General features: G+C 61.9%; 1 protein-coding gene across 19 annotated transcripts in view; it reads right to left on the bottom strand.

Annotated features, from left to right (window-relative positions):
• Positions 1-112: 112 nt before the first annotated feature.
• The window catches only part of RALGPS1 (Ral GEF with PH domain and SH3 binding motif 1), a 267,729-nt gene continuing 244,515 nt past the window's right edge, over positions 113-23,326 (bottom strand). For 9 of the 19 annotated variants that reach the window (XM_051855034.2, XM_051855036.2, XM_070056996.1 and 6 more), the window contains 10 exons: positions 23,049-23,175; positions 21,967-22,124; positions 20,148-20,199; positions 11,946-12,029; positions 10,710-10,815; positions 10,165-10,257; positions 9,888-9,993; positions 8,527-8,618; positions 7,926-7,985; positions 113-4,340 (listed from right to left, as the gene is read on the bottom strand). In XM_051855034.2, coding sequence (XP_051710994.1) covers positions 4,311-4,340; positions 7,926-7,985; positions 8,527-8,618; positions 9,888-9,993; positions 10,165-10,257; positions 10,710-10,815; positions 11,946-12,029; positions 20,148-20,199; positions 21,967-22,124; positions 23,049-23,175 — 908 coding nt within the window. In that variant the 3' untranslated portion in view covers positions 113-4,310. The remainder of the gene's footprint in view (positions 4,341-7,925; positions 7,986-8,526; positions 8,619-9,887; positions 9,994-10,164; positions 10,258-10,709; positions 10,816-11,945; positions 12,030-20,147; positions 20,200-21,966; positions 22,125-23,048; positions 23,176-23,326) is intronic. The other 10 variants (XM_070056970.1, XM_070056972.1, XM_051855064.2 and 7 more) reach the window with 8 other exon arrangements.

Genomic DNA, 23,326 nt, shown 5'->3' with positions numbered 1-23,326 from the left:
CCTGGTCGCCTCCCGGCTGAGCTCCGGGCGTCCCATGCCTCCTCCACGCTGGCGTCTGGCGCAGCAACTGTTTGCTAAGGAACGCGTGTGAGTTTAATAAACTGAGCGACAGTCATTGGAAAACACATTTAATTTCCAAGTAAACAAAGATGTTTGTACATGAAAGTCTTTCATTAGTGAAACAATTATTATCAGAGTAACGAGCTGAAAAATACAGCAACTTGGTACAAGACTGAGGTAACAAAATACTTCACACCAAGAACCTAGAGAACACCACAGAGGGCTGCCGCCCGGCGTGGCTGACTGCGGCGCGGAGGTTCACAGGGACAAAGTGCACACACAGCTGCATGCGGGGGGCTGCCCGGGGCAGAGTGCAACAGAGCCCACGGGGAAGGAACGGAAATGCAGAGACTCGTAAGCAACGGAAAGCTACGCTCCGCGCCACATTTTGAATGCTAAGTGGAAAACCATGCATTTTGGCACGAAGATTTACTGAAGATTATACCATACTAATAACTTAAGTACTATTGTTTCGTTACCGAAGGGTCACAGTCGTTCAGAGATGGGGCGCGCTGCGAGCAGGACTTCGGCGCTGCCCGAGGGGGCCACAGCCTCGTGCGGCCCACGCCCTGAGGCGGTCTCCAGTCCAGGCTACAAGCTCCCAACGCCCAAGGGAACGCGGCTCTTGCCCATACTGTACTTGTATTTAACACTGACTTTTTTTTTAAGCCTACGACATAAACACTGTGAACATTCTGACCCAACTCTCCTTGCACGGATGGACTCGCTCTGCTCCCGGCTGCTCGGAGCCAAGCGGCCCCTGGGCCAGCGCCTCGCCTGGCCCTCACTGCCGCTGCCTTGTGCATCCAGAGGCCGGTCAGTCTGTCAAACCCTTCTGAAGCCTTTCCAGGGAAATCTGCTCGAGACTGTACCCCGTGCCCGGAGAGAGCAGGGGCTGGGTGGGGGGACTGCCTTGTTCAGGCCCATGAGGGCGGGGCTGGGTCTGTCCTGGCACACAGGAAGCACTGGCAGGGGTGTGAGTGAATGAACTGTGCAGATGGCCTCTTATTTCTAAGGGACTCTTACAGGGGTTTCTGTTTCTTGCCTTTTTAAACATGAAATCACTCAACATGTCAGTCGGCTGGAGGGCTAAAAAGTCACTTCTGGTGTCACCAAAAGGAAGCCCTCGTTTTGGCAACGTCCACCTGGTGGCTGCCGGCACCTGCAGCGCGGGCACAGAGCTGGGCCCCACGCGAAGACTATAGCGGACCTGGCTGTGCGAACGGCCTCCTGTTTTCATGGACCACCTGTGAGATACACATCTCCTGGGCTTGGGAGGTGGGAGGCCATGATCAAAGACATATTGGCCATCTCGGTGAGAAAGAGGAAAATCAAAACTATCAATTCAGCTGGCGAGGGAGAGCAGGTCTCCCCTAGACAAAGTCCCCCAAGTGTCACCCCTTCACGTCGCACAGTCCGACGGGGCGCCCAGTGTGCTGCCGGCCAGGGAGGAGGGGCCTGCACGCTCACCGGGCAAGTTAAGGGCGGGATTTCTGCTGCCCTCCCCGCAAATCCATCCTCCGCAGAGTAGCTCAGCTGCCTTGAGTTACAAAATGCATTCCACTGAGGGCCAACAAAGGACTTCCAGGGAGCGGCGGGTGTCTTCCTGGGACAGAGCCACCAGCTGCCTATTCCACAGGCCATAGATACTTCTCTATATCTTTCATTTTGGGGGTGCCATGATCCATTGCTTAAAAACAAACCACCTGCACCCTATTCCACAGAACGCCTCCAGTGGTTTCGCCAGCGTTTGTGCGTGGTGGCCAGCCAAGGAGCCACACACAGAGGAGCTTTCTTCCAGGCTGAGTCCACCTCCAGATCTCCCCCGCGCCCCGGCTCACAGGCCTCCGCGTCCGCAGCGCGAGGACCAGCAGCACGGCGCTCGCGTGCTTGGCCCCAGCTCCCAGGCAGAGCCGAGCATCACCCGGCTCCGTCCCAGGCACTCTTCTGCTGTAGTGGAGGCTCCCACGTGGCGCTACGAGGCTCTGAGCCAACAACGTCTAACCAGATTCTCCAAGAGTCCAAGCTAAGAACGTCTCTGGGAGGGGATGAGGGATCGGTCCCAACTCGTGAAGAGACTGAACACTGAATTGTGGTTGTGCCGTTTCAGATTAGCTCAGAACAAAGTGCTCATGACAAAGAAGAACGACCAGAAGACAGTCTGACTTAAGGGAGCCCAAGATTCCGGGGTTTGGGGACTGCCATTTGTGTGTGCCCCACAGGGCAGTGGGAAGAGTGGAGAAACTCAAGGAAAACAAGTAGCCGATGTTCTGATCCGAACTTAAGACAGAATCAGATTCAAGGTAGGGTAGGTATGAACGCTGCGTGGTTCCGGGCAGAGGTGTCTGGAGCGGCTGGTGTTGTCACGCAGATCCCCACGGCCCATCTGAACTCACTGGTAGAGCTGGGTGCACGCGTCCAGGCCCCGGCTAGGGGTGGCTGTGCACAGCACCTGTGGCCAAGGTTTGGTGCGTCCACTTTGCCATCTGGATGGACGTCCCTAGTCTTTGCTTGAACAGGGGGCTGGTTTCCGAGCACAGCCAGGCTCAGCTGCAGAAGGCGATCCTGACGACAACTCCTTTCCTAACCGGATCGCTCCAGTCTGTCACCATGTGAGCCCAATCCAGTGGCGGGTCCTATTCCCGGTTCCTGGCATAGATGCTGATGGCGTGCGTCTCACCCAGGAGCTCTGAAGGGTGGTTTGATGCCTGGAAGATGTGAACTTGGAAATCACCATAGCAATGGGGACCAGAAACTCGGTCTCTTTCAGAAAACTGCTTTGGGGTTTCCTTCTCCCAGTTAGGATATCCGAGCGAGAAACAGACAGACAGACAGACAGAGGGGAGGAAGGAAAAGGAAGATGAGGGGGTGGGGAGGAAGAGGAGGGAGAGAGAAGCTATGATGACAGAGGAACTTATTATTTTGAATAAAAATGTATTTGTGCAAAATAAAAGGTGAGCGGTCAAGGCTGACATTTGTGGGAAGAGCTCCTAACTGGACGCAGACGCTGGACGGTTCACTCCCTGGCTTGGCTCTCCGGTCACATGGCCATCACCAATGGTGCCCTTGGACTTGGATGATGGAGGACTTGCTGGTGACTGCATCTGGGGGCAAGACTGGAGGAGCTTAAGGCCTCAGTGTCACTCAGCTCCCCGGCGTGATGATCAGGAGTCCCGGCGGGGTCCTGTCCTGGCAGTGCAGGCAAATGGGGGAGATGAGGGCAGCGGAAGCCTCGCCCTGCGGGGCCAGGTTGGTGCCACGTGGCTTCTGTGCACCCCAACTCTGTGAGCTCCGTGGCCTCCAGGCTGCTTCCAGGGAGAAAAATGTCGCAACCTCCCATCTGGGCGTGGTGGGGCAGGGAGAGGAGAGAAGGGCTCCAGGCCCTGCCAAGAGGGGGCACAGGAGCAAGCGAGCTGGCCAGCGGCCCAGTCCACAGTCCTGGGCCAGGTCCTGTCTCAGAAGGGCTGACAGCGACAAGGCCTGGAAGGGCCCCAGGGGCCCAGGGAGCAGGCCTTCCAGATGAATAGCACCCATAGGGACAGAAAACAAGACACGAGTTAAGGCATTGTTTGTTTACAGTAAAAGAACGCAAGGGACCCTTAACACAGGAGGAACCTGGGCTCGCTCTCGGCATTCATGGAGGACAGGGTTAAAGCGGGCCTCAAAGCGAACGAAGTGTGTGATGTCACCAGTCTCGTGCCAAAATGCATGTTTCTCCGAGTTCACACCTGCTCGTGCACGTTGTACAAAATCTGTACAGAATCTGCGGCGGCGCCGTGGGCGAGCAACGCCGTGTGTCGTTGGGTTGTGACAAGCCTGCGGCACAGCCTGTCCCTGCTCCCTGGCCCCGCTCGCCGCCACGCGCTGCTGCTGGCCGCTGTCCACTCTGCGTGCGGCGGGAAGCACGGAGAACCCAACGCGGGCCGACTGCGCTCCAGCGGCAGAAGCAGCTGGTGGACGGACGAAGACCCAGAGTCAGAGAGCGCAGGGCGGAGAGTCTGGGGTCCAGCACCGGCCCCCGCGGGGTGGCGCCGCGGAATGAGCGTCATGAGAGTCGCTGGGGGCTGACAGGTGGATCCTGCACTGGGGGAGCCCTCGGGCGCTGTGAGGCCGGCGCAGGCCGTGCCCCCGAGTCTGGCTGTGGGGGGCCCAGCGCCCTGGCCCCAGCCTGTGCCCAGGACTGCTCTTCACCACCAGGCCCGGGCTGGGCTCCCAGAAGCCTTTGCAGTCACGCCAAGTCCTGCAGAGACTCATTCAAACGACATAAGGTTTGCAGGTACCTAGAAGAGAAAGCTCAGCCTCTTGTCAAAGTTCCTACCTCTTAGAAAGGGCCAAGGGGCGTTCTTTAGGAGAAGGGGCAGGTCGGGGGAGCGGGCACAGTGCTAACGACAGCCAGCAGGTGTTCAGTGACCATCCTGTGCCGGGCACTGCTCTGAACTCCTCAAATGTGCCACGACCTCGAGTCCTCCCATCGACCCCGCTGGGCAGGTGCCGGGAGCACACCCATTATGAAGATGAGCAAACTGAGGCTTAGAGAGGCTACGTGTCACAGTAAGTAAGCCCAGGCCCTCAGCCACTGTCCCGTGACCAAAACAAGCCTGTGCCTGGGGTGGGGAGGAGACGAACCCTGCAGGAATGGGGCCAAGGCCCCCGGGGGTCAAACCAGCGCACTCAGAGAGAGGGGTGTGGTCGGGAGACGGGAAGTCGGCACGAGGAAGCACAGGAGGAGGAGAAGAAAGCTTGGGAATACTGGGAACCCCAAGACCTCCCCACTGCTGGGCCCCAGGACCGGAACGTGGGAAGATCCCAGCCCTGAGGTCAGAGTGGTTCCGCGTCTGGCCCAGCGGCCCTCAGCCTCCCAGCCCCGGGACGCCTACCCCAGCACTGTGGTGGGTTCCAGATATGAACAGGATTTCATGCAAATAAACCCAACCAGGTGTTCACTTGCTCAGAATGATAAACTGGAAAAAAAAAAAGTGTGTCCTTGTGCGCAGGAGACTTGTCAGAACGGCCACGGCAGTGCTGCCGGCAGGAGAAAAGGCAAGACGGCGAGGGTCACTCGCATGAGCAGCTCCCAGCGGGCTGGGCGGCTCCAGGCGCCACAGGGACTGACTGATGGCCCGAGGTGGGCCCCCTGGGTGGCGGTGGGCTGGGCGGAGCGACAAGGCAAGGCCTTAGCTTCTGCCCTGTGGTAGCAGAAGAATGGGTTTGAAAACTCAGTACAAATAAGCGGATGACAGCGCCGTGGGTGCAGAGAGATGTCGGGAATGCATGGGAGGAGACTCCAGGTCACTGAAGAAATGTACGGCTCTGGTTCTATTTATGAAAAAATAATTGTAAAAATGCACCAAGACGACGCAGGGAGGAATCCAGTGTGTTCTCTGAGATGGTGAGCGGTGAACGCATCGGGGGTGAGGACAGAAGTAGGAGGAGGCCTGTCGAGGAGGGAGGGGGGGTGTTCCAGGGCCCCGGGGATGACTGTGTTTAGACGGGGAGCTAGGTACGCGCGTGCTCACTGCTGTGTTTACATCTTACACGGAGGACATAAACACGGCTGAAGTGGACTCAGTGTTGGCTAAGCTCAGCGTTGAGAAACGCAGTGCTGGGATTCCCCGTGTGAGCAGGTGTCTCCCCGGCACCTGCCGTACCCTCCTTGCGCCCCTGTAACTGGCTTGGATGACCCTCGGCTATCCGATTCTTAGGGTATTGCCAACGTTTTCTTACCTACGTATAGCCCAGAGTGGGAACACTTGGTGGAAACTAAATTAGAAATAAAAAGGGGAAAATGAAAAATATTTCCTCCCCAGGTCTGAAGATTGGACAAAAAGACTTTAAAGTTGCAAGACCTTGCTGTGGCACTGTGCATCTGCCAGTACCTGAAATTCCATCCTCTGTCCTTCCAACCAAAACCACCCCTCCCGGTGGGTTCGCCCCGCCCCCTCTGCCCCCACCTGCTGTAGAGCGGCTGCTGGCTGCTGCCCTAGACAGGGACAAGGGGTTCTTGCTCAGGGCCCCCCTGGCTATTCCTGCCAGGTGTAAGGCTGCCGGCACAGACAGGGCAGAGACCAAGCCTTGCTCCGTCCCCACCCCTCACCCTGCCTCTCCTTCCTCCTGCAGCCAGGTGGCCACCTGGGAGCTGTCAGGGCCACCTGTGAGGCACCTGCACGTGGCTTCAGTGTGCTGTGTTCTTAGTGGTGCTCACGGCTCACGAGGGCCCCAGGCACAGCAGTGGGAGCAGGCGGAGGGGCTGCCCTCTTGGAGGACAGGGAGCTGAGGTGCAGCCCCTGGGTCCTTCTGACCCACCTGGGGACAGCTGGCGGCCAGAACCCCTGGTCTTCCCTCCCAGGGACAGAACGCCACCTTGGCTTAACCTGCAATGGTATGAGAGCAGTCTGGCAATGACAGGCTTGGGGTGGCTGTGTGTCGGTTTCCAAATGTGATATGCACAGACCTCCACAAGGTTGTGAAGTGGAATTCTGGTGCAAAACGTTTTTAAACCCACGCACAGCTCTTTCCATGAACGTTCCGGAGGCGTCTCGCGGGTCCTGGACACAGCGGGGACCCGGCTTTCGCAGTGCTGGCCCCCTGGCTCCGCTACCTCTACCTGGTGCTCCTTTCAGGCCACCACACGCCCACCTCCCACCAGGGGTCACACGACAGGGGTCTCCTGAAGGTGGCGCAGGTGCCGGGGCCTGTGTCGAGGACAGCACTGCAGGGGACATTCTTGGGCGTATGTTTTGGAGGTCAGGAGTGAGCACATCCCCGAGGCAAATTCCTAGCAGTCAGGGAAGTGTCATGGCAGGTGCCGGCTCCCCCCCCCCCCCCATATGGGTGCCAGTCAGGGAAGTGTCGTGGCACCACAACTGAAGCTGCCACCTGCGGCGCCGGCACCCGCCCCCCCATATGGGTGCCAGTTTGTGTTCTGGCTGCTCTACTTCTGATCCAGCTCCTTGCTAATGGCCTGAGAAAGTCACGGAGGATGGCCCACATGAGAGACCCACTGGCTACCCACATGGGAGACCCAGATGAAACTCCTGGCTCCTGGCTTCAGCCTGGCCCAGCCCCAGCCGTTGTAGCCAATTGGGGAGTGAACCAGCAGATGGAAGATCAATATCTCTCCCTCTCTCTCTCTCTCTTTATCTCTCTCTCTCTCTCCCCATAACTTTGACTTTCAAAGAAACAAATGAATCTTTAAAAAGAATTCCTAGCAGTCACCAGGGTGAGTCACAGGTTCACCCTTGGACTGGTCCTGTCCTGCGGTGTTAGTTTGTTGGGGACTATAATCTATAATCTATAATCTCCACCAGCTTCTCACGCATGTCTTCATCACATCACAGATGCGACTCTGACCTGGGCGCGGACCCTGGGGCCTGCCCCTAGAGCCCTCCCCCTGCTGTCCACAGGCATTGCTTTGAGGGGCCAAGCAGTCTGTGCTGTCCCTGTCCTCCTGGACCCAAACACCTGGTGTGAGCTCGCCTGTGCTGAGGTCCCCTGGCCTTGGAGCTGCTGCCCACCCTTCCTCCGGAAGCTGTCACCATCTAGCGCGCGCCCGCTGCTCACTCCCCAGACAGGCCGAGGGGAGGGGTCCAGCGACCCCAGCTCCCTCCCATCACTGTGCATGTTTCTGCTGCCCACGGGGTCCTGCCTGCCCACCTCAAGGCGGGAGCTGGGAGCAGCCTCTTCTCTCCAGGCCTTTTGCTCATCTGTAGTGGGCTGGGACGGGGGAAGTAGAGGCAGCAGAGCTCGTGGCTTAAGTTCAGGATCCCAGCCCCACCGCTCCCTAACGGAGGGGACTGGGTCGAGTGCCTGCTGCTTGCTGAGCCTTGGGAGCCTCAGAGTGAAACGGACACAGCGAGAGGACCTACCTCCGAGGGGCGTGGGGAGGATTCGGCCGATTCCTGCATGTGACGCATTTCGCACAACGCCTGGCGAGGAGAGGGTGGGCGTGGTGGGGGAGCAGCCAGGCCAGAGCCAGGCCCGGCAGCCAGAGGGGGCGCGCAGCAACGCAGATGCCCCGGGGCGCCACACAGCGGGAAGCGCTGGCCCCTTCTCGGCAGCCCTGCCTGGCTCCTGGTTGGCCCGCAGGTGGGTTCGCTGCTGTGCCTCTTCCCGAGGGTTGGGGACAGGGAGGCCCCTTGTCACTGTGCAGTGTCCCCCAAGAGCAGCAGCTGAATAGATGCTGGGGCCCGACCCCTGGGCCACCTGACTGTGCTCCCAGTGGGTGTTTGGTGGCATTTCCTTCAGTGGGGAAGACACGGGCACTGGACTGGAAGCTGCGATGTGGAGCAGGGCTTGGTTCTGAGTGGAGAAAGGATCCCTCGTCTAAGATGGGGATTCCAAGGCGGGGGTGTGCTGGGAGCAGAGCTAATGGGCTCGCAGGGGAGCCGGAGCCTTGTTCCCCGAGGCCCCCCAGTCTCAGGGCGAGGGCGGCCGTTTCTGCGGACAGGCGGGGCCTGGGGCCTTTACCTGAGGCCTGTTGCTTTTACACGCGTCGTCCAGGTGCTTGTGCCACAGTATTGCATGGAATCGGGAGCCAGTCTGGAACTTGTAAACATTGCCTGGGGGGCAGAGAAACCACTGGTTACCGAGAGGGGTACCTGGCAGGTCGGCCTGTGCCTGTGACGGGAGGGAAACAGGGGACTAAACCTAGGGAGCTCAGCCGCAGCCCCCTCCCCCGCGCCGCCTCCTGGGAACGGGCTCAGAGCCATGCTTCGGGCCCCGGTGCCTCTGGCTATCTGGTGGAGCCCGGCCGTTACACATGCGTAATGTAAAGTGCACAGCACATCTGCAGTCCTGTGGAACCAAGGGGTGACGCACTGCACGCAGGCTGCTGTGTTCACGCACTGACTGTGAGGACCAAGGGCAGCCCTGGCGCTGTGCTGTGCTTTCACAGAGCATAAATGGGGTTTCAACGCATCGGCGACATGGGTGACTTCCCTGGGACACTGCTACATTTTGGTTTGGGGTTTACACTCACAGTGGATGGGTTCAGAGGTCACTGAGCGTTAACTAAGACGTGACTTCTTCCCTGCTCCGGCTCTCGGGCCCCTTGGATTCTACTCACTGACCCTGGCCACCCCTGCGTCACCTTCCCTCTGCGTGGGGACAATGCCTTCCTCCGGCATTCCAAGGTCCCTTGGCTGGCACCGCTGTGCACTGAGCACCGCCTAGGGGCTTGCTATGAATGCAAGGGTCTGGGTCTCCGTCCCAGATCTGCCGACTCCAGGTCTGAACTGCAGCAAGACCCCGGGGTTGTGTACGCACGGGACCCTAAGCTCAGATCCTAAGCTCAGTATTCCTGCTGGGGGGCTTTCCAGGCCGCAGTCAGAACCTAGGACCTGGGCAGCCTGGGAGCTTTGCCACGCCCCTCTTCCCCAGCAAGGTTGTGGGGGGAGGGTGGGACCAGAGACACTGGGAGACAGCAGGGAAGGTCAAGTTAGAGCTTCTGGTAGACACAGGTTTCCGCCCTGGGTTGTCTGTGGACTTGTACAGCCTCCTGGCACAGGCATGCTGAGGTGGGGGATGGGGGTCCCTGAAGTCTCCCAAGAGCCACAGTGCTTCTAGCCACCATGTGGCCCGCCCTGTGCAGCTTCACGTTATTTACTGAGAGACCCTGAAGTTACTGCTCCAGCGGTGATGGGTCCCGGCAGCCACAGGTAAGGCCCACAGCCCCACATCCCGCACACGGCCGCCATGCCCTAAGCAGTGTCCTGGACAGCGAGGGGCCGGGTGAGCAGCGGCACCCGGAGCGCTGCACGGCTGCAGAACGCACTCTCGGCGGGCACGGAGGCGGGAGCGAGGGGAGGGCGGCTCGCTCCGCTGCCCACCTTTGTCAGGGTTGTTCAGCTGGAAGACGTCCGGGTGCGCGGGGTCGTCGGGCAGCTGCGCCATCCAGCCCACGATGGACACCTTCTTGCCGGGCGTGGATTTGTACTGGAGGAAAGTGACAGAGGCGGAGGCCCAGGCCTGAGGCCGTCCCTTCACAGGGAGGCTGATCTGGGCCGAGCCAGGCTCCTTCCCACCCCCACCCCCACCCCCGCAGGCCGCCCAGCTCCCTCCTCTGCTAGCCCGAGCCCCACCCGGGAGTCCTCACATGACACTTACGTGTTTCCGGTCTGTGCCCCGCAAGGACTTGGCTCCGTAGTACAGCAGGGTGGATCCTGAGAGAATGACCCAGTACCTGGTCCACGAGGACAGCTACAGAGGAAGGCGAGGCACAGTGACCACAGCCCCCGGCTGCCTGATTACCCGCCTTGCAGCCCTGCCGATGCCGGCGCAGGCCTCAGGCTCCCCAGCCCTCCGCCATCTGCCGGCAATACCAACTCCAGTCAGGGCCAGGAGGCAGGCAGGCTTCTCCTGCCCCCACTTCCTCACTCCCTAAGTCCTCCTTTCTGAAGGCAGGGCCAGGACACCCCTCCTACTTGTTTAGGTGACCTGGGCCTCAGAGGGCCCTAGGAAAGGCACGTTAGCACCCACACATGCTACCCTGCGGCCCAGAGGGAGCCCCCACGTGTCCTCTGGGGTGGGGGGGGCACTATTCTGTCCTGATTTCTGGATGTAGCAATGGAGGCTCTTCCCACTCGGGGCACGGCCAGGGCTGGCCCCAGGCCCCTTGCTGCTGCCTCTGCTGCAGGTGCGCCTGCACTCACCGCGGGCTTCCGGCCCTCCTTGAGCAGGGTTTTCCTTCTCAGAGGTCCCTCTATGGTGGGCACGGCCGTCGAGCTCCCCAGGGTGCAGATGCAGGGACCTGTGGGGCTGAGGGAGACGCAGTCAGGTGTGGCCTTGGAACTCCCCAGGGTTCCCAGGGGCCCCGTCGCTAAGGCCATGCTGTTGCTGCAGGCAGAGCCCCACCAGGGCTGGGGCGAGGCCAGGGGGCAGGGGTCAAGGCCACCGGAGAGCACAACGGTCTGCTGGCAGCTGAGTGCTTCCGTCCCTGTCTTCCTGAGGGCTGCGAAGCTCCAGGCTTAGGCACCAAGTGCCCCACAGCCCTGCCCCTGGCAGCCCCCTACCCAATCCTGACACCTCCGCCGTGGCTTCCTCCTGGCCATGTCCAGGGCTCACACCTGCAGGTTTCCTCTGCACCTGGGAACAGCAGGCCTTGCAGCCTCAGCTCTGGCAGTGGGGACGAGGCAGAGGGACGGGCGGACTGGGAGGAGGGAGGAGGGACGGAGCCAAGGCCACCATGGCCAGCTCCTCCTCCAGCTCTTCCTCCCACCCTTTCCCTTGGGGATCAGGCGCCACCTACAGGCAAGGATATCCAAGTGCACGGCCCGCCCAGCCCTCTCCCATGCCCAGATCTGCATCTGCTGCCGGGGCTGGAGGCACCTCAGCCATCGCGCCTTCTCCCCACGCCTGCCCACAGCTCGAGCACCAACATTGGGGTTTCTTCTTTCTTCCCTGCCCTCACAGCCTAAGCAATCCCAAGACGTACTGAGTCTGCCTCTACTTTTCCACCTTAGGCCCCTGGATCTTCGGACGGCTGCTCAGTGCTGTCCTGCGTCCACTCTTGCCTTCTTCCTGAGCCCTCTCCACACTGTGGCCAAGATCAAGGTCATGCCACCACCTGCTCCTCCCCACCCAATGGCTCCTCCCTGCTTTTTAAGGTATGGGTTCCAGCCTCATTTTGGGCCCCCTCCCCTCTCATTCCTTACAACACTGGTGACCCTTCCCCCGCCCTTGGAATCACCTTCACTTCCTGCCTCGTGGCCCCTGGGCTGTCCCTTTGGCTGGGGACATTTCCCCTACTTGGGACTTCCCGTTATTTGGCCAGTTCCTTCCACTCTTCCGGTCTTTGCCCACATCGCCTCTCTGGGGTGTCGCTCATAGACGCAGCCTTTATCTACATGCCTGGCACCCAGCAAGCACCCAGACAAATAAATGAGTACCTGTAGACGCAGCTCCGGGTCCTGGGAGAATTCCGAACCGGAACCCGCCAGTTAGGCCCCAGCGTGGCATAGAGACGTCCCCTGCTTCAGAGGAAAAGCGCTGAATTTTAGCAAGAGCCCGGGAAGACCAGACACTCCCCAAGGCGCCTGGATGGCCATTAGCTCAGGAAAGCCTGTGGTCACCCTCCCCGATCCCTGCCCCAGGCCCCCGCGTCCCTGCAAGTTCATCTCGGGCACGGCTGGAGCTGCCTGCTCAGTGCACGCGACACTCCTCAGAGCCCGCGTGCCGTCTCCACCTCCACGCTCTTTTTCTCATTAACTTGTATTGAGTGCTCCCTCCCTTCCCCCTCCCCCCAGTGTGAGGCTGAGATGTTTCACAGGAGTCGGTGGCCGGCCCGTAAGGCCATGGAAAAGCAGACACAGAGTTGCAGACGACCTCGCACACCGGGCCGGGCGTAGGTGCAGCATCACCAGGACACAGCTGAATTCCGCACGCCACGTCCTCAGCGGACAGGCTCCTTGGCCACCGCCCAGCAAACCCCGCGCTGCTCCAGGAGCTCCCCGCGGGCTGCCCAGCTGGCCTTTCTCTCGCCTGTCCTCCCCAGCGTGGGTCTTCCCAGGAGGACGTGCAGCTTCCCGCTCCACTGCTTTCGGGGAAGGCGGCACCCTTTCCCGTCTTAGAAGCCTCCCTTCCTGGGGTGGGTGCGTGGTGCGGGGCTTGAGCCACTTCTTCACTCACGTCCTGTATCGGAGGGCCTGGCTTCAGGTCCCGGCTCTGCTCCTGACTCCAGCTTCCAGCTAATGCAGACCCCGGGAGGCAGCGGTAATGGCTCGAGGACTGCACTCCTTGCCATCCATGTGGGAGACCTGGACTGAATTCCCGGCTCCTGGCTTTGGCCTGGCCCAGCCCTGGCCATTGCAGGCATTTGGGAAGTGAACCAGTGGATGGAAGACCTCTCCCTTCCTCACTCTTTCTCTGTCTCGTCCTACAAACGAGTGAATGAAAACTCACTTTCTGCACGAACACGAGGCTCCGCCTCTCAAGCCCCCTGCAGCACGTCTACCCCTCAGCTGTCTGCTGGCCAGAAGGTGAAGAAACCCCTTTTGTTGAGTCAGACAAGGTCTGCACCTCCTTTCCGAACAATCCGTGTTCTTCGCAGCGAGTCCTGCGCTGCCGCTCGTTGCCCATCACCAGCCACGTGTGGGGACATCCACACGCACAGCAGGTGCACTGCATACCCCTGAGCCCAGGGCCTCCATCCTCCACCCAGAAAAGAACCGTTCTTGTCTGGCACTGAGGGCCCAGTCTCCAGGGGCCCAAATTCAGGAGTGGAGGGAGTGCACTGGCCCTCCAGGGTGGCTGCCCCAGGACCCTCCCCCTCTGCCCACCATGTGCTCAACCCCCCAACTCCTCTAATGTTACAGGTCCTCATGACGGTCATGGGCTGACACCCCCTTCTCCCCCCCACCCCGGTGAGCTAGGACACAGATGAGACGCCCTGGTATGCTCAACTCCCAGCCCATGGGCCAGGCCGGACAACCTCCACCGCCTCCACCCTCTCCTCCCCTAAGAAAGGGGCTGGGCTGTGTGAGCGAGTTCCACGCTCTACAGGAAGCCAGGAGCCGCGGTGATTCAGATCCAGGGGAAGCACCCGCAGATGCCAGGACTCTCCCCTACGATGGAAGCACCTGCCAGAGCCAGGCCAGAGCCCCGCGCCGAGCACAAGAGGTCACAGCCCCGCGCCGAGCACTGCCAGGGCTGACAGTGAGCTTCTCTGTGTGACGTCTTCATGGCGCCGTCTCTTCCCCTCTTCTCCTGAGCCCAGAGCAGTGCGTGAGCATGGGGACTGTGTGCAGGCACCTGTGGTTCCTCAGTCGGGCCTGTGGCCAGTGCCACCACCTTCTTTCCATCCTTCTCCCCGTGCTGCGTGGTGAGGAGACGTGCGGCAGAACCGGCATTTATCCACAGACAGCCCGAAACCAGCGACTTCTAAGCAGTCTGGCCTTGTAGACAGCCTCTCCTCATGTCCTCCCGGGCTGGAGGACTGACGGGGAGTGCAGGGCGCTGGGGGTCGCAGGCAGACCCAGGGGCCACTGCGTAGTTCATGCTCACGGTGCCTGCTTGCTGACCAGAGCTTTGCTTAGGACCATGTCCCCCGTCCCCCACTAGAGGAAGCCAGGATTTGAGCCTAGGTCTGTCCAGCTCCATAGCCTGGGTGGAGGGAGAGGCAGAGGGGTTGACGCGGCACGGTCTGCCACTAGGACTGGGACTGGGACCATGTCTGGAGGCGCCCACCCCAGGGTCACCCCCGGCCTTCCGCAGGTCTCCCTGGGCTTGCTCAGTGTCTGTTATGCTGCGTGGCTACTCGATGCTGTGGCCCTGGGCTCTCCTGGGGTGGCGTGCTTCCACATTCCCTGGCAGCTTTGGCTGCCTGGCACTTAGGGCAGCACCCTCTCGACCACTGCTTACCATGAGCCAGCAAGTGCTCCTGCCACGAGCCCCAGCCCCGGGGAGGGGCAGTTATCTTGCCCTGTTTTCTAGGACACTGAGGCTCGGGGAGGCAAAGCCACTTGTCCCAGCTGTCATTAGGGATGGAGATGTAAGTTCCCCCCAGCGGGACGCGCACTTCCCCACGTGGGCCAAGGGCCTGAGCCACTGTGGCTGCTCCAGGCTGACGAGGCCAGAGTCACGGTGACCTTCCCCAGGCCAAGCCTTCAGGGGAAGAGAGTTAGGGGGCTAGTGACCAGCCACGTGAGCCCCATGGTGCCAGAGGAGGGCGTGATGGGCTGGGGGGCTCCAGCGGGTCCAGGTAATCTGGCCACTTCCTGCTTTGACAAGACTCGGGAGCTGAAAGCTTGGGGCCAGCAAACACCAAAGGAATGAGTAGTGGCAGCAGGTGAACCCCAGAAGTCACACAACTTCTCGGACTGCCATGGGGGCTCCCCCAGACCAGCTCCCTTTCCCACTGTCACTCTGGCAACACGTGGCTGAACACAATGTGTCCCAGGAAGGCCATGGGACACGAGACTATCATCTCCTTTCAGGTGCAGCTCACTGGGGAAGACAAAGCTGGCAACCAGGTCTGTACCCAGGGTGTGCAGGATGACGACGACGATGATGATGGCGATGAAGGTGGTGGTGACGGTGACAGTGGTGGTGACGGTGACGGGTGGCAGGCACAGTACTCAGCAGTATTCATTCATTATCTCACTTCATCACACCACTCGGTGAGGTTGGTGCTGTTAGGATCCCCCTGAGGCTTGGAGGGGTGGAGCCACTTGCCCAAGGTCACGCCATCAGGAGCAGGAAGGGTAGGGGGTGCTGTTGAGGCGCAGGCAACCGGGGTAGAGTAGGCCAACAGCACCACGGGCATTCAGACCAGCCCAAGTGAGTCTGAAAGGCACCGCCCCCCGCCATCATATTCTAGGGTGCAGATCTCCTGGGGGTTAAAGGTCACAAGGCTCTGAGTCCCCGTTGCTAGTCTAGGGGGCTGGGGAATGGAGGGCAGTCTCGGATAATAGCCACGCTGAAGCCTCGGTCATCTTGTTCCTAGCAGAGGGAGGGCTCCCCACCCGCACCCTTGCTCAAGCGCAGAGAGGCCCTGGTCGGAGTGCACCCGTGGAAGTGGCCAGGTGATGCTGCTCATCCACCTGCACCTGCAAACCCCTGATGGGAAGCAGTCCCATGAAGCTTTGTCTGGCCTTGGCTACTTCCTGTTGACTCACCCTCATCTGCAGGCAGGAAGCTGCCACCCTGAACTGTGCTGGCCCTGGGAGGCCCCTGGCCCCAGGCAGTGCTCTGGGAGGCCCTTGACTCCCTGCGAGCCGCACCCCTCCCTGGCCCAGCTGTAGCCTGGACAGCGTGCCTGATTCACGCGGCAGGTCCCTGGGAGCCACACTTGTACGCCAGGCCTCCATCCTTCTGAACAACACACAATCCAGCCAAGTTCACCAGATTTTCTCTTCTGGCAGAACTGGACAGGAGCGGCTTCAGGTCAGGCCTCGGGGCCAGGGTCAGCCTGGGAGCTGCAGCACGGACCGCTCTGCATGCTGACAAGTGTGGAGTCTGGCCTGCAGCGAGCGGGGAGGACAGACACAGGCGTGGCAGAGCCCTGCCCACCTCCAAGGCACTGACTCTGGAGCAGGTGAGGCCCGAGGCAGGGGTGCTGCGGGCAGAGGCTTCTTGGTTCCCTGAGCAGCGGCAGCAGTGGACCGGCAGGGCCAAGCCCTGTCTGCAGGGCCAAGGACAGAGGCAAGCACCAGGCTGTGGGACCCAGGGCCCAGGGATCTTCACTCCTTCGGAGAGTCTGCTGGAGGGGCCTCACTCGCCAGGGATCGAGGCAAGAGATTGTGTTTTGTGCATGGGGAGGGGCATGGGGAGGGTGGGCATAAACAGAAGCTTGGCAAATTGTTTCACACGGCCACCACCCCCAGGGGCTGGGCAGAGCCCCAGATTCAGGTACAGGACAGCAGGAGAGGCTCCAAGTGTCTGCGGCAGCCTCCCCGGGGACCCTCCCCACCCTTCACTGCCACCCCAAAGGCCAGCGTGGGCTCCGAGACCGCCTTCAGTCCTGTCCGTCTGTCCCGTCATGGCTGTACCGGAACCCCTGGGTGGCTTTCCTGCCAGTGGGAGGTCCCCATGGGGGGAAAGTCATCGACACCCGAGCGGCCACGTGTATCCTCTCTACAGAGCTGCGCACTGGGCTCAGGGAGGCTGAGGCCGTGCGGTCCCGACTGTGGCGGGAGACACACGGGGACTTGCGAGGTCGGCACACATCCGGGCCCCTCTCTCCAAGAGACCCCAGACACTGCCGGGCCCCACTCCCATTCCACACGACTCAAGGCTCCTGGGGCCTCCACTTGGTCCCCGCGGGCTGCTTGTCGGAGCCTCCCGCTGCACCCTGCAGGCCGCCTGTTGGAGCTTCCTGCTGCACCCTGAGTGTGAGCTTTGCCACCCCTGATGCGCCCACCTATTTCCTCCACAGCCCCGAGAGCGCTGCGCCGCCAGTGCGCCATCTTCCCTCCCCTCCCCTCTCCCACTGAAGGGGCTTCCTCTGCCGCTTAGTCCCCCCCCCCCCACACACACTATGGGCTGTCTCTCTTGCGTGACAAGACCCTCAGCAGAGCCTGGCGACTCTGAGGCCTTGGGGAGGCGGTGGCCACGTGCTCTGTGACACATACGTCATTTCTGGCTGTGTTCCTTTCAAAAAAGCGGAATATTTGTTTTCTGGGTAGAACAGCAACACTTGCCCAAGGTGGGAAATTTGGAGACTACAGGAGACGAAGGAAAGAAGTTCCTTCAGCAACCCCAGGGCTGGGTGATGGTCAGGAGGACGAAGCTCCCACACACGCAGGCGCTGGCCTCTCAAGCGTCCGTCCCGCCCTAGAAACAAACAGCCTGCGCCTCTCTGGGAAGATCCTGATCAGCCAGCGCCTCTCCCTGCAGCTGCTGCTGCAAACGCCCCCTCCTCTCACTTCTCAGGAGCAGGGGGCTCTAGGGCCTGCCTGGGAGCCCTGCCCCGCCCCGCCCCGCCGGCCCCTGCCACTCCCCGGCCTTGGGCCACTCCCCGCCCCCTTTGTCCCCATAGCTCTGGGGCGTCAGGTGGATCACAGGGAAGAGTGGGCCCACTCCCTGGGCCCAGACCACTGCGCTGTCCACACTCTGGGCCCTGAGGACAGGAGAGGGTCTTCAGGGCCACCCAGGAGCAGAGAAACGACCCCCACACGACTCCCTGGGTCTGCCCGCTCCTCCCCAGCCCTGCAGGCCTGTGGCCTTGCTGGAGCTGACGTGGAGGAGGGGACAGGTGGAGCAAGGACAGGGTTAGTGCTGCACCCCCCACCCCCACCCGACCCTCCCCACAGAGCAGTGCAGGGGCCCATGGGCTCAGGGACACCGTGCAGGAGCTCTTGAAGGCCGGCCACTTGGAGGACACAGTGGACACATGTGGCCTGAGCTCTGGCTGCCACCGAGGGCTGCCTTCGGCCACCAGGCTGAGCAGCCCAGGTGCGAAAACTCAGGGGAGGCAAACTCCACAGATGGGGCCAAAGAAGCCCACCGAGGCTGGACGATGCCCCCTCCTGCCTGCCTGTTCACAGGGGCATGAATGGTGACCCAGAGGTGGCCCTGAGCCAGCAGACAGGCACGTGCTGCGGGGCCACTGGCCGGGTGGCCCTGCCTTTGCTCGTGGTATCTGCCTCCATTTCTCTTCCGGGCCTGAACTAAGCTTGTTACAAGGAATGGGTCTCTGGGGAAGGTCAAAGGTCATGACCCCCCCCAGCTTTGGCACTGTCAGGCAAGGTGCTGCTCCCCCCCCCCCCAGGCTCTTCCCCTCTCAAGTGGGCCCCGCCTCCTCTGTCCCTGGCTCTGGTTCCTGTGCCCGCAGGTGTTAGTGCAGGGTACGCAGCACCTGAGGGAGCAGCGGGCGGTCTCCGGGCAGGGGGCTGCACTGGCTGACATCCAGGCTTCTGGGGGAGGGGGCAGGACTATTTCCCCTGGGGGAGATGCACGGCTGCGTGCTGGGTGGTGCGGTGGCAGCGGGAGAAGGGAGCGACGCCGAGGGAGGAGTTTCGGGCTGCGAGAGCCGAGCCCTCCCTCCCGCTCTCCCAGGGATCTGTGCGTCCCGCCTGCTGACAGCACGGTCTCTCTAGGGAGGACAAGTAGAGGCCAGAGTGGAATGGAAATGGGGGCTGGTGGTCAAGCCACGGGAGCTGGGGCTATGGCTCGATGGGAGAGGACCCCCTTGAAGCAGGGGGTCTCCTGATCCCCCCAGCAAGGAGCAGGTGGCCCTGAAGGCTGCTGGAGAGGCCAGGGGCAGGGCTGGCCATCAGCCTCTGCTCCGAGGGGCTCCCACCCAACTAAGTGCTCGCTGTGGACAGAAAGAGGGTGACCTAGCTGCAGCCACAGGCCGAGGCACCACGCCCTGCACAGTAGCTCTGCCCTGAGGCACGGGGCCTTGGCATGGCTGTCTCTGCTACACCCGGAGCAGCCAGTGCACTCTCCGGCCGGACACAGCTGCTTCCTAAACAGCTACCGGATGAATGGGTGAGTGAGTGAATGAACGATGGACAAGTGAAGAATGAGCGCATGAACGGACAGGTCCAGCTCTGGTTGCTCTTCCCATCTCAGCCTGTGCCTGCCTTTCCCGTCTGATGTCCTCGCTGGCCTGTGTCAGGGCAGATGCTGGCCTGCCTGTCGCCCTCTCCCCAGGAGACGCCTGGCTGGGGCTCAGAGCTCTCCTCCCTGGGCTGGGGTGGCTCCCTGGCTGGGGCTGCCTAAGCTCCCCTAAGGGGAATGGAGCCAGCGGCCTCCGGGAGTCTGGAGGCCCGGGTGTCCAGGGGGAAGGAGCCTCTGAGGTGCGTCCATGGCCTCGGGCCGCCACGCCAGCCCTCCATGTGCGTGAATGGTGAGCATGAACAGCTGTATGCGGGAGAGTGTCAGCATGTGAGCATGCTTGCGTGGGCGTGTACGTTGTGACAGTGTGTGTGTGAGAGTGAGCCAATGTGTGTCTGTGCACACAAGCATCTGTGTGGGATGTGTGTGCAAGAGTGAGAGCGTGTAGTGTGTCTGCACACGTTAGTGTGTGACTATGTGTGCAGCTCTTGGATGCTGGAGGAGGGGCAGACCCGCCTCTTGTGTCACTTGGCCTCCCCTCAGCCCTGAGTCTCCAGGTGGTCCCTTTACCCATGGTGGTGCCACGCTGTGGGAGCGCCCGTTCACGGTGTCTCCTATCTCCCAGAAGCCCTGGCACTGGCCCAGAAAAGCACTGTTTGTGGAGCCCTTGAAGTGGGGGAGCCCCTTTGCCCAGTGTGGTGTAGGGCAACGCTGGCCACCTCCTGGTATCCCTTGGGGGTGGTGGTAAAAGTGCCTCAGGCTGTGTAGGTGCAACCCCCGCAGGGCCCAGCAGGCGGAGCCATGTGCTCACTTCAAGTCTAGTCGGTTCCCAGGCTTCCAGTTTCCAGACCCCAGCCCGTAGCCAACCTGCTCCCAGGACTCCTGCCGCAGCCCCCGGGGCCAGCGCCCAGAGCGGAGGTGCCACGAGGCCGCTCGGAGCATGGGGGCTCACACCCCCAGGCCACCCCGCTCCTCTGCCCGCCAGGCTGACGGAGGAGCCACAGAGCAACAGTCCCTGCGCGGGGCCTGTCCTCAGCTCCCTGGGGCCCTGCCACCACCCGAGAGGGAGGCCGTGCTGAGGCCACACTCACCTTTCCAGCCCTGTGGACACCTCTTCACTAAACTCTGAGCTCTCACTACTGCCTGGAAAAGGAACACAGACCATGAGCAAGGCGGCCTCGCGGTGGGGCCCAGGCCTCCAAGAATGAAGCTGCTGCGAGGGACAGTGTCCTGGCCGGACAGTGCTTCCCGCTGCCTGCCCACTGCCGGCTCCAGCCTCAAGCCTCCAGCTGGGCCTCACCCCACGAGCACCTCAGGGCCTGACACATGCTGGCCACGGGGAGGACCCCGCAGACCCCTGGCCCTGCAGCTCCTTCCCTCTGCCTGCCCCCAGCTTCTCTGGGGCTCTAAGACCTCTGCAAGCAGGGGCTTTCTCCTGTCACTCAAGCACCCGCACCCATGGCCTCTGGGCTCTGTCTGGAACCATGGAGGCTCCAAGGTTCAGGGCTCTGTGTGGGCAAGAGCAGCAAGGCCGGGCAGGGAGAAAGGAAGGTGCCTTCGGGCTAAGGGGGTGGCCTGGGCTGGCACCAAACAGGCAGGTGCACACAGCCCACACGAGGCCTTCAGCCGTGAACTGAGAAGCACTAGAGCTCCCCGTCCGAGGGGTTGGGGCCCCGATGGCCCTGTGATCTCCCTCCCGCGTGGACACTGGCCAGCAGAGCCTCGGACTCAGTGTTGTGCCTCAGGAAGAGAAGGCCTGGGCCCAGGCGAGCTCACAGCTGCCCGGTTGTGAAGCGGCTGCTCCGCCGTCCAGCCAGGAGCCGTGGACCGGCACTTCCTGAGCACGTCCTGCAGTAGCCCAGTCCCATCGGACACCAGGAAAGAGGGTTCCACGGCCAAGGCCTGGAGGACCCAGAGACCCTGGAGGGCTCCCAGTGCCCATACGCCTGTCAAACTTGTATATCCCAGCCCCTTCCCACCACGCCAGGCCCAGAACCCTCCTTCCAAGGCTCCCTGAGAACCTCGCCCGGGGAAGCACTGTCCTAAGCTGCTGTGCACCCAGATGGGGGTCCACACAGGGCGGCCTCCGCTGAGGACGGAAGGCGGACAGGGAACTCGCTGTTACAGACCTCCGGGGGTGAGGCCCACGGCCTCTGGGACCGGCCCAGCTGCACGGGAATGTGAGATGTAAGATTCCTGCCTGGTTGCCTTTCCCTACCCCCACTGCTTCCCACGTGCACTGCGGCCCTCACCAGGTCAAGTCCCCAGCTTGGCAACGGCCTAACCCGTGGCTATAGCCAGCGGGGGTCTCTGATAGGGGAGCAGACAGACACACAGCACGCAGACTGCAGAAGCTCTGATGGCCACAATGACAGGGTGGTCCCCCCTGCTCTCAGTTGTCCTGGGCACTGCAGGGGGACGGCTCTGTGACTAGAGCCCAGCGCTGGCCTCCACCCTCACCTCAGCCTCTCCCTGCGGCACCAGGGGCCCTGCCTGGCGTCCGTTCTGGCAGGTGCTCAGTGCTGCAGGCTCTCGGAAAGCCGCCTTCCCCTCCCTGCTCTGGTAAGGACACACGGGGAACCCAGCAGCCCACCGGGCTGCCGCCTGAGCAGGTGCTGGAGCTCACGGCTCCCCCAGGGACAGAAGTGCCACTGGGGCAGCAGCCGGGTCTCGAGCACAGGTCCTGCCGCTTCTTCCACTTCTCTGCTGTACTAGGGGCTACCAACAGGCTGGGGACATCCCTAGGGAGCCCCCAAGGCTGGGAAGGGGGCCTCTTCTGCAGGGGGCGAGGGGCCACAGGGTTCCTCAGAGCGACAGTGCCACCACGTGCGGCAGTGACACAGAGACAGACACGGAGCACACGCCGGACCTGTGGCCCCCGCCTGTGGTGTGCAGGCTGGAGACGCTTACCTAGGGAGAGTCCATTGGTGACGGCGGTGGAGGAGGTGAGGGTGAGGCCCCTGCGGGGGCTGCGGGACTCTAGGACGCTGTCGTCCAGCAGGTGCCTGGCCTTCTCCGACGGGAACGTCGCGCTCTTACTCTCAACTACACTCAACTGACACATCATACTGGAAAACGGAAAGGAAGAGCGGGCGCGTCTGCCCCGGGTTTCTGGGCCCAAGGCGGCGCAGCTGCGCGGGGCGGCCCCGGGCTCTGCCCCTCTGGCGGCGCGACATTGGGCAAGTCACATCCTCTGTCCGAGCCCCAGTTCCTCCCTCCGCCGAGCCCTGCCTGTCTCCCTGGGCGATGAGGTGGCTCCAGGGAGCACGTGGGTGATGAGGCCATGGGTTTGGAGTCACACACACACCTGGTCCAGACCCTGGTACCAGCTTCCTCGCCGCTGCAAGGGTCTCCACCTTGCGGCCTCTCCTCAAGTCCCTCTTAAATGTGTGTGATGAGCGCACCTGCCTCCGAGGCCTGCGGGGGGGACAGATCTGCCCACCCCCACCCAGGGCCCACCTGGGCTGCTTCTGCCTCAGCAGGGAGAGGAAGGGAGGGAGAGAAGGAGCAGGGCAGGAAGGAGATGGGGAGGAGGGAGGGACGGGGCCACTTGCTTAGGGGCCTGTGCCCAGTGCCCCGGGAGCACCAGGGTGGCCGAGGACCCAGCTGGGAGCCCCGTGCAGACAGTGAGCCAGCAGGTTCTCTCTCTGCAGGCAGACACCGGGAGACACGTCACACTGCCCCAGGTGACAAGTCACTGATGCCCACAGGACACTGGGTTTCATCCCAAGTGAGTCACTCACTGAGCTTGGGCCAATTTTCTAGAGTCCGACCATTGCCTCCCTGCCCTCTTCCTATAAGAGCAGCTGAGCTGAGATGCCAAACTGTGCTGCCACAGTGCCCCTCGCCTCCCCCCCAGGCCCCACCAGCCTCAGGAGCATGCCCTAGGCAGGGGCACCAAGAATTCCCGTCGACGGCTCCCTAGTGGGGTCGGGGGACCCCAGCCTAAACTGCAGCCCAGATGAAGCCCCGGGGGGCCGCTCATCACCCACTTGTTGCCCAGGCTGTGGCTCTTCCTGTGTCTGGGGACTGGAGGTGTGGGGAGGCTGCCGGCCACGGATGCGTCAGGACAGGTGGGCCTCCTGCTGAATCTAGCCGAACTGGAGCCTGCTGAGGGGCCTGCAAACAGAGCAGAGAGAGACCATGGGGTCCAGGTGGGGGTGGGGGGCTGTGGAGGCCCAGAGGACAAGGGTCTTGGGGTTTGAGATAAGGCACCAGGCTGGCTGCCATGGATGAGCCAAGAACTGAGCCTGGTATCTTTCTCTCCCAA

The sequence above is a fragment of the Oryctolagus cuniculus genome, chromosome 1 (assembly GCF_964237555.1).
Source record: "Oryctolagus cuniculus chromosome 1, mOryCun1.1, whole genome shotgun sequence".
Taxonomy (NCBI): domain Eukaryota; kingdom Metazoa; phylum Chordata; class Mammalia; order Lagomorpha; family Leporidae; genus Oryctolagus; species Oryctolagus cuniculus.
Note: the sequence above shows the minus strand (reverse complement) of the source record. Positions and strands in the feature narration are given on the sequence as shown.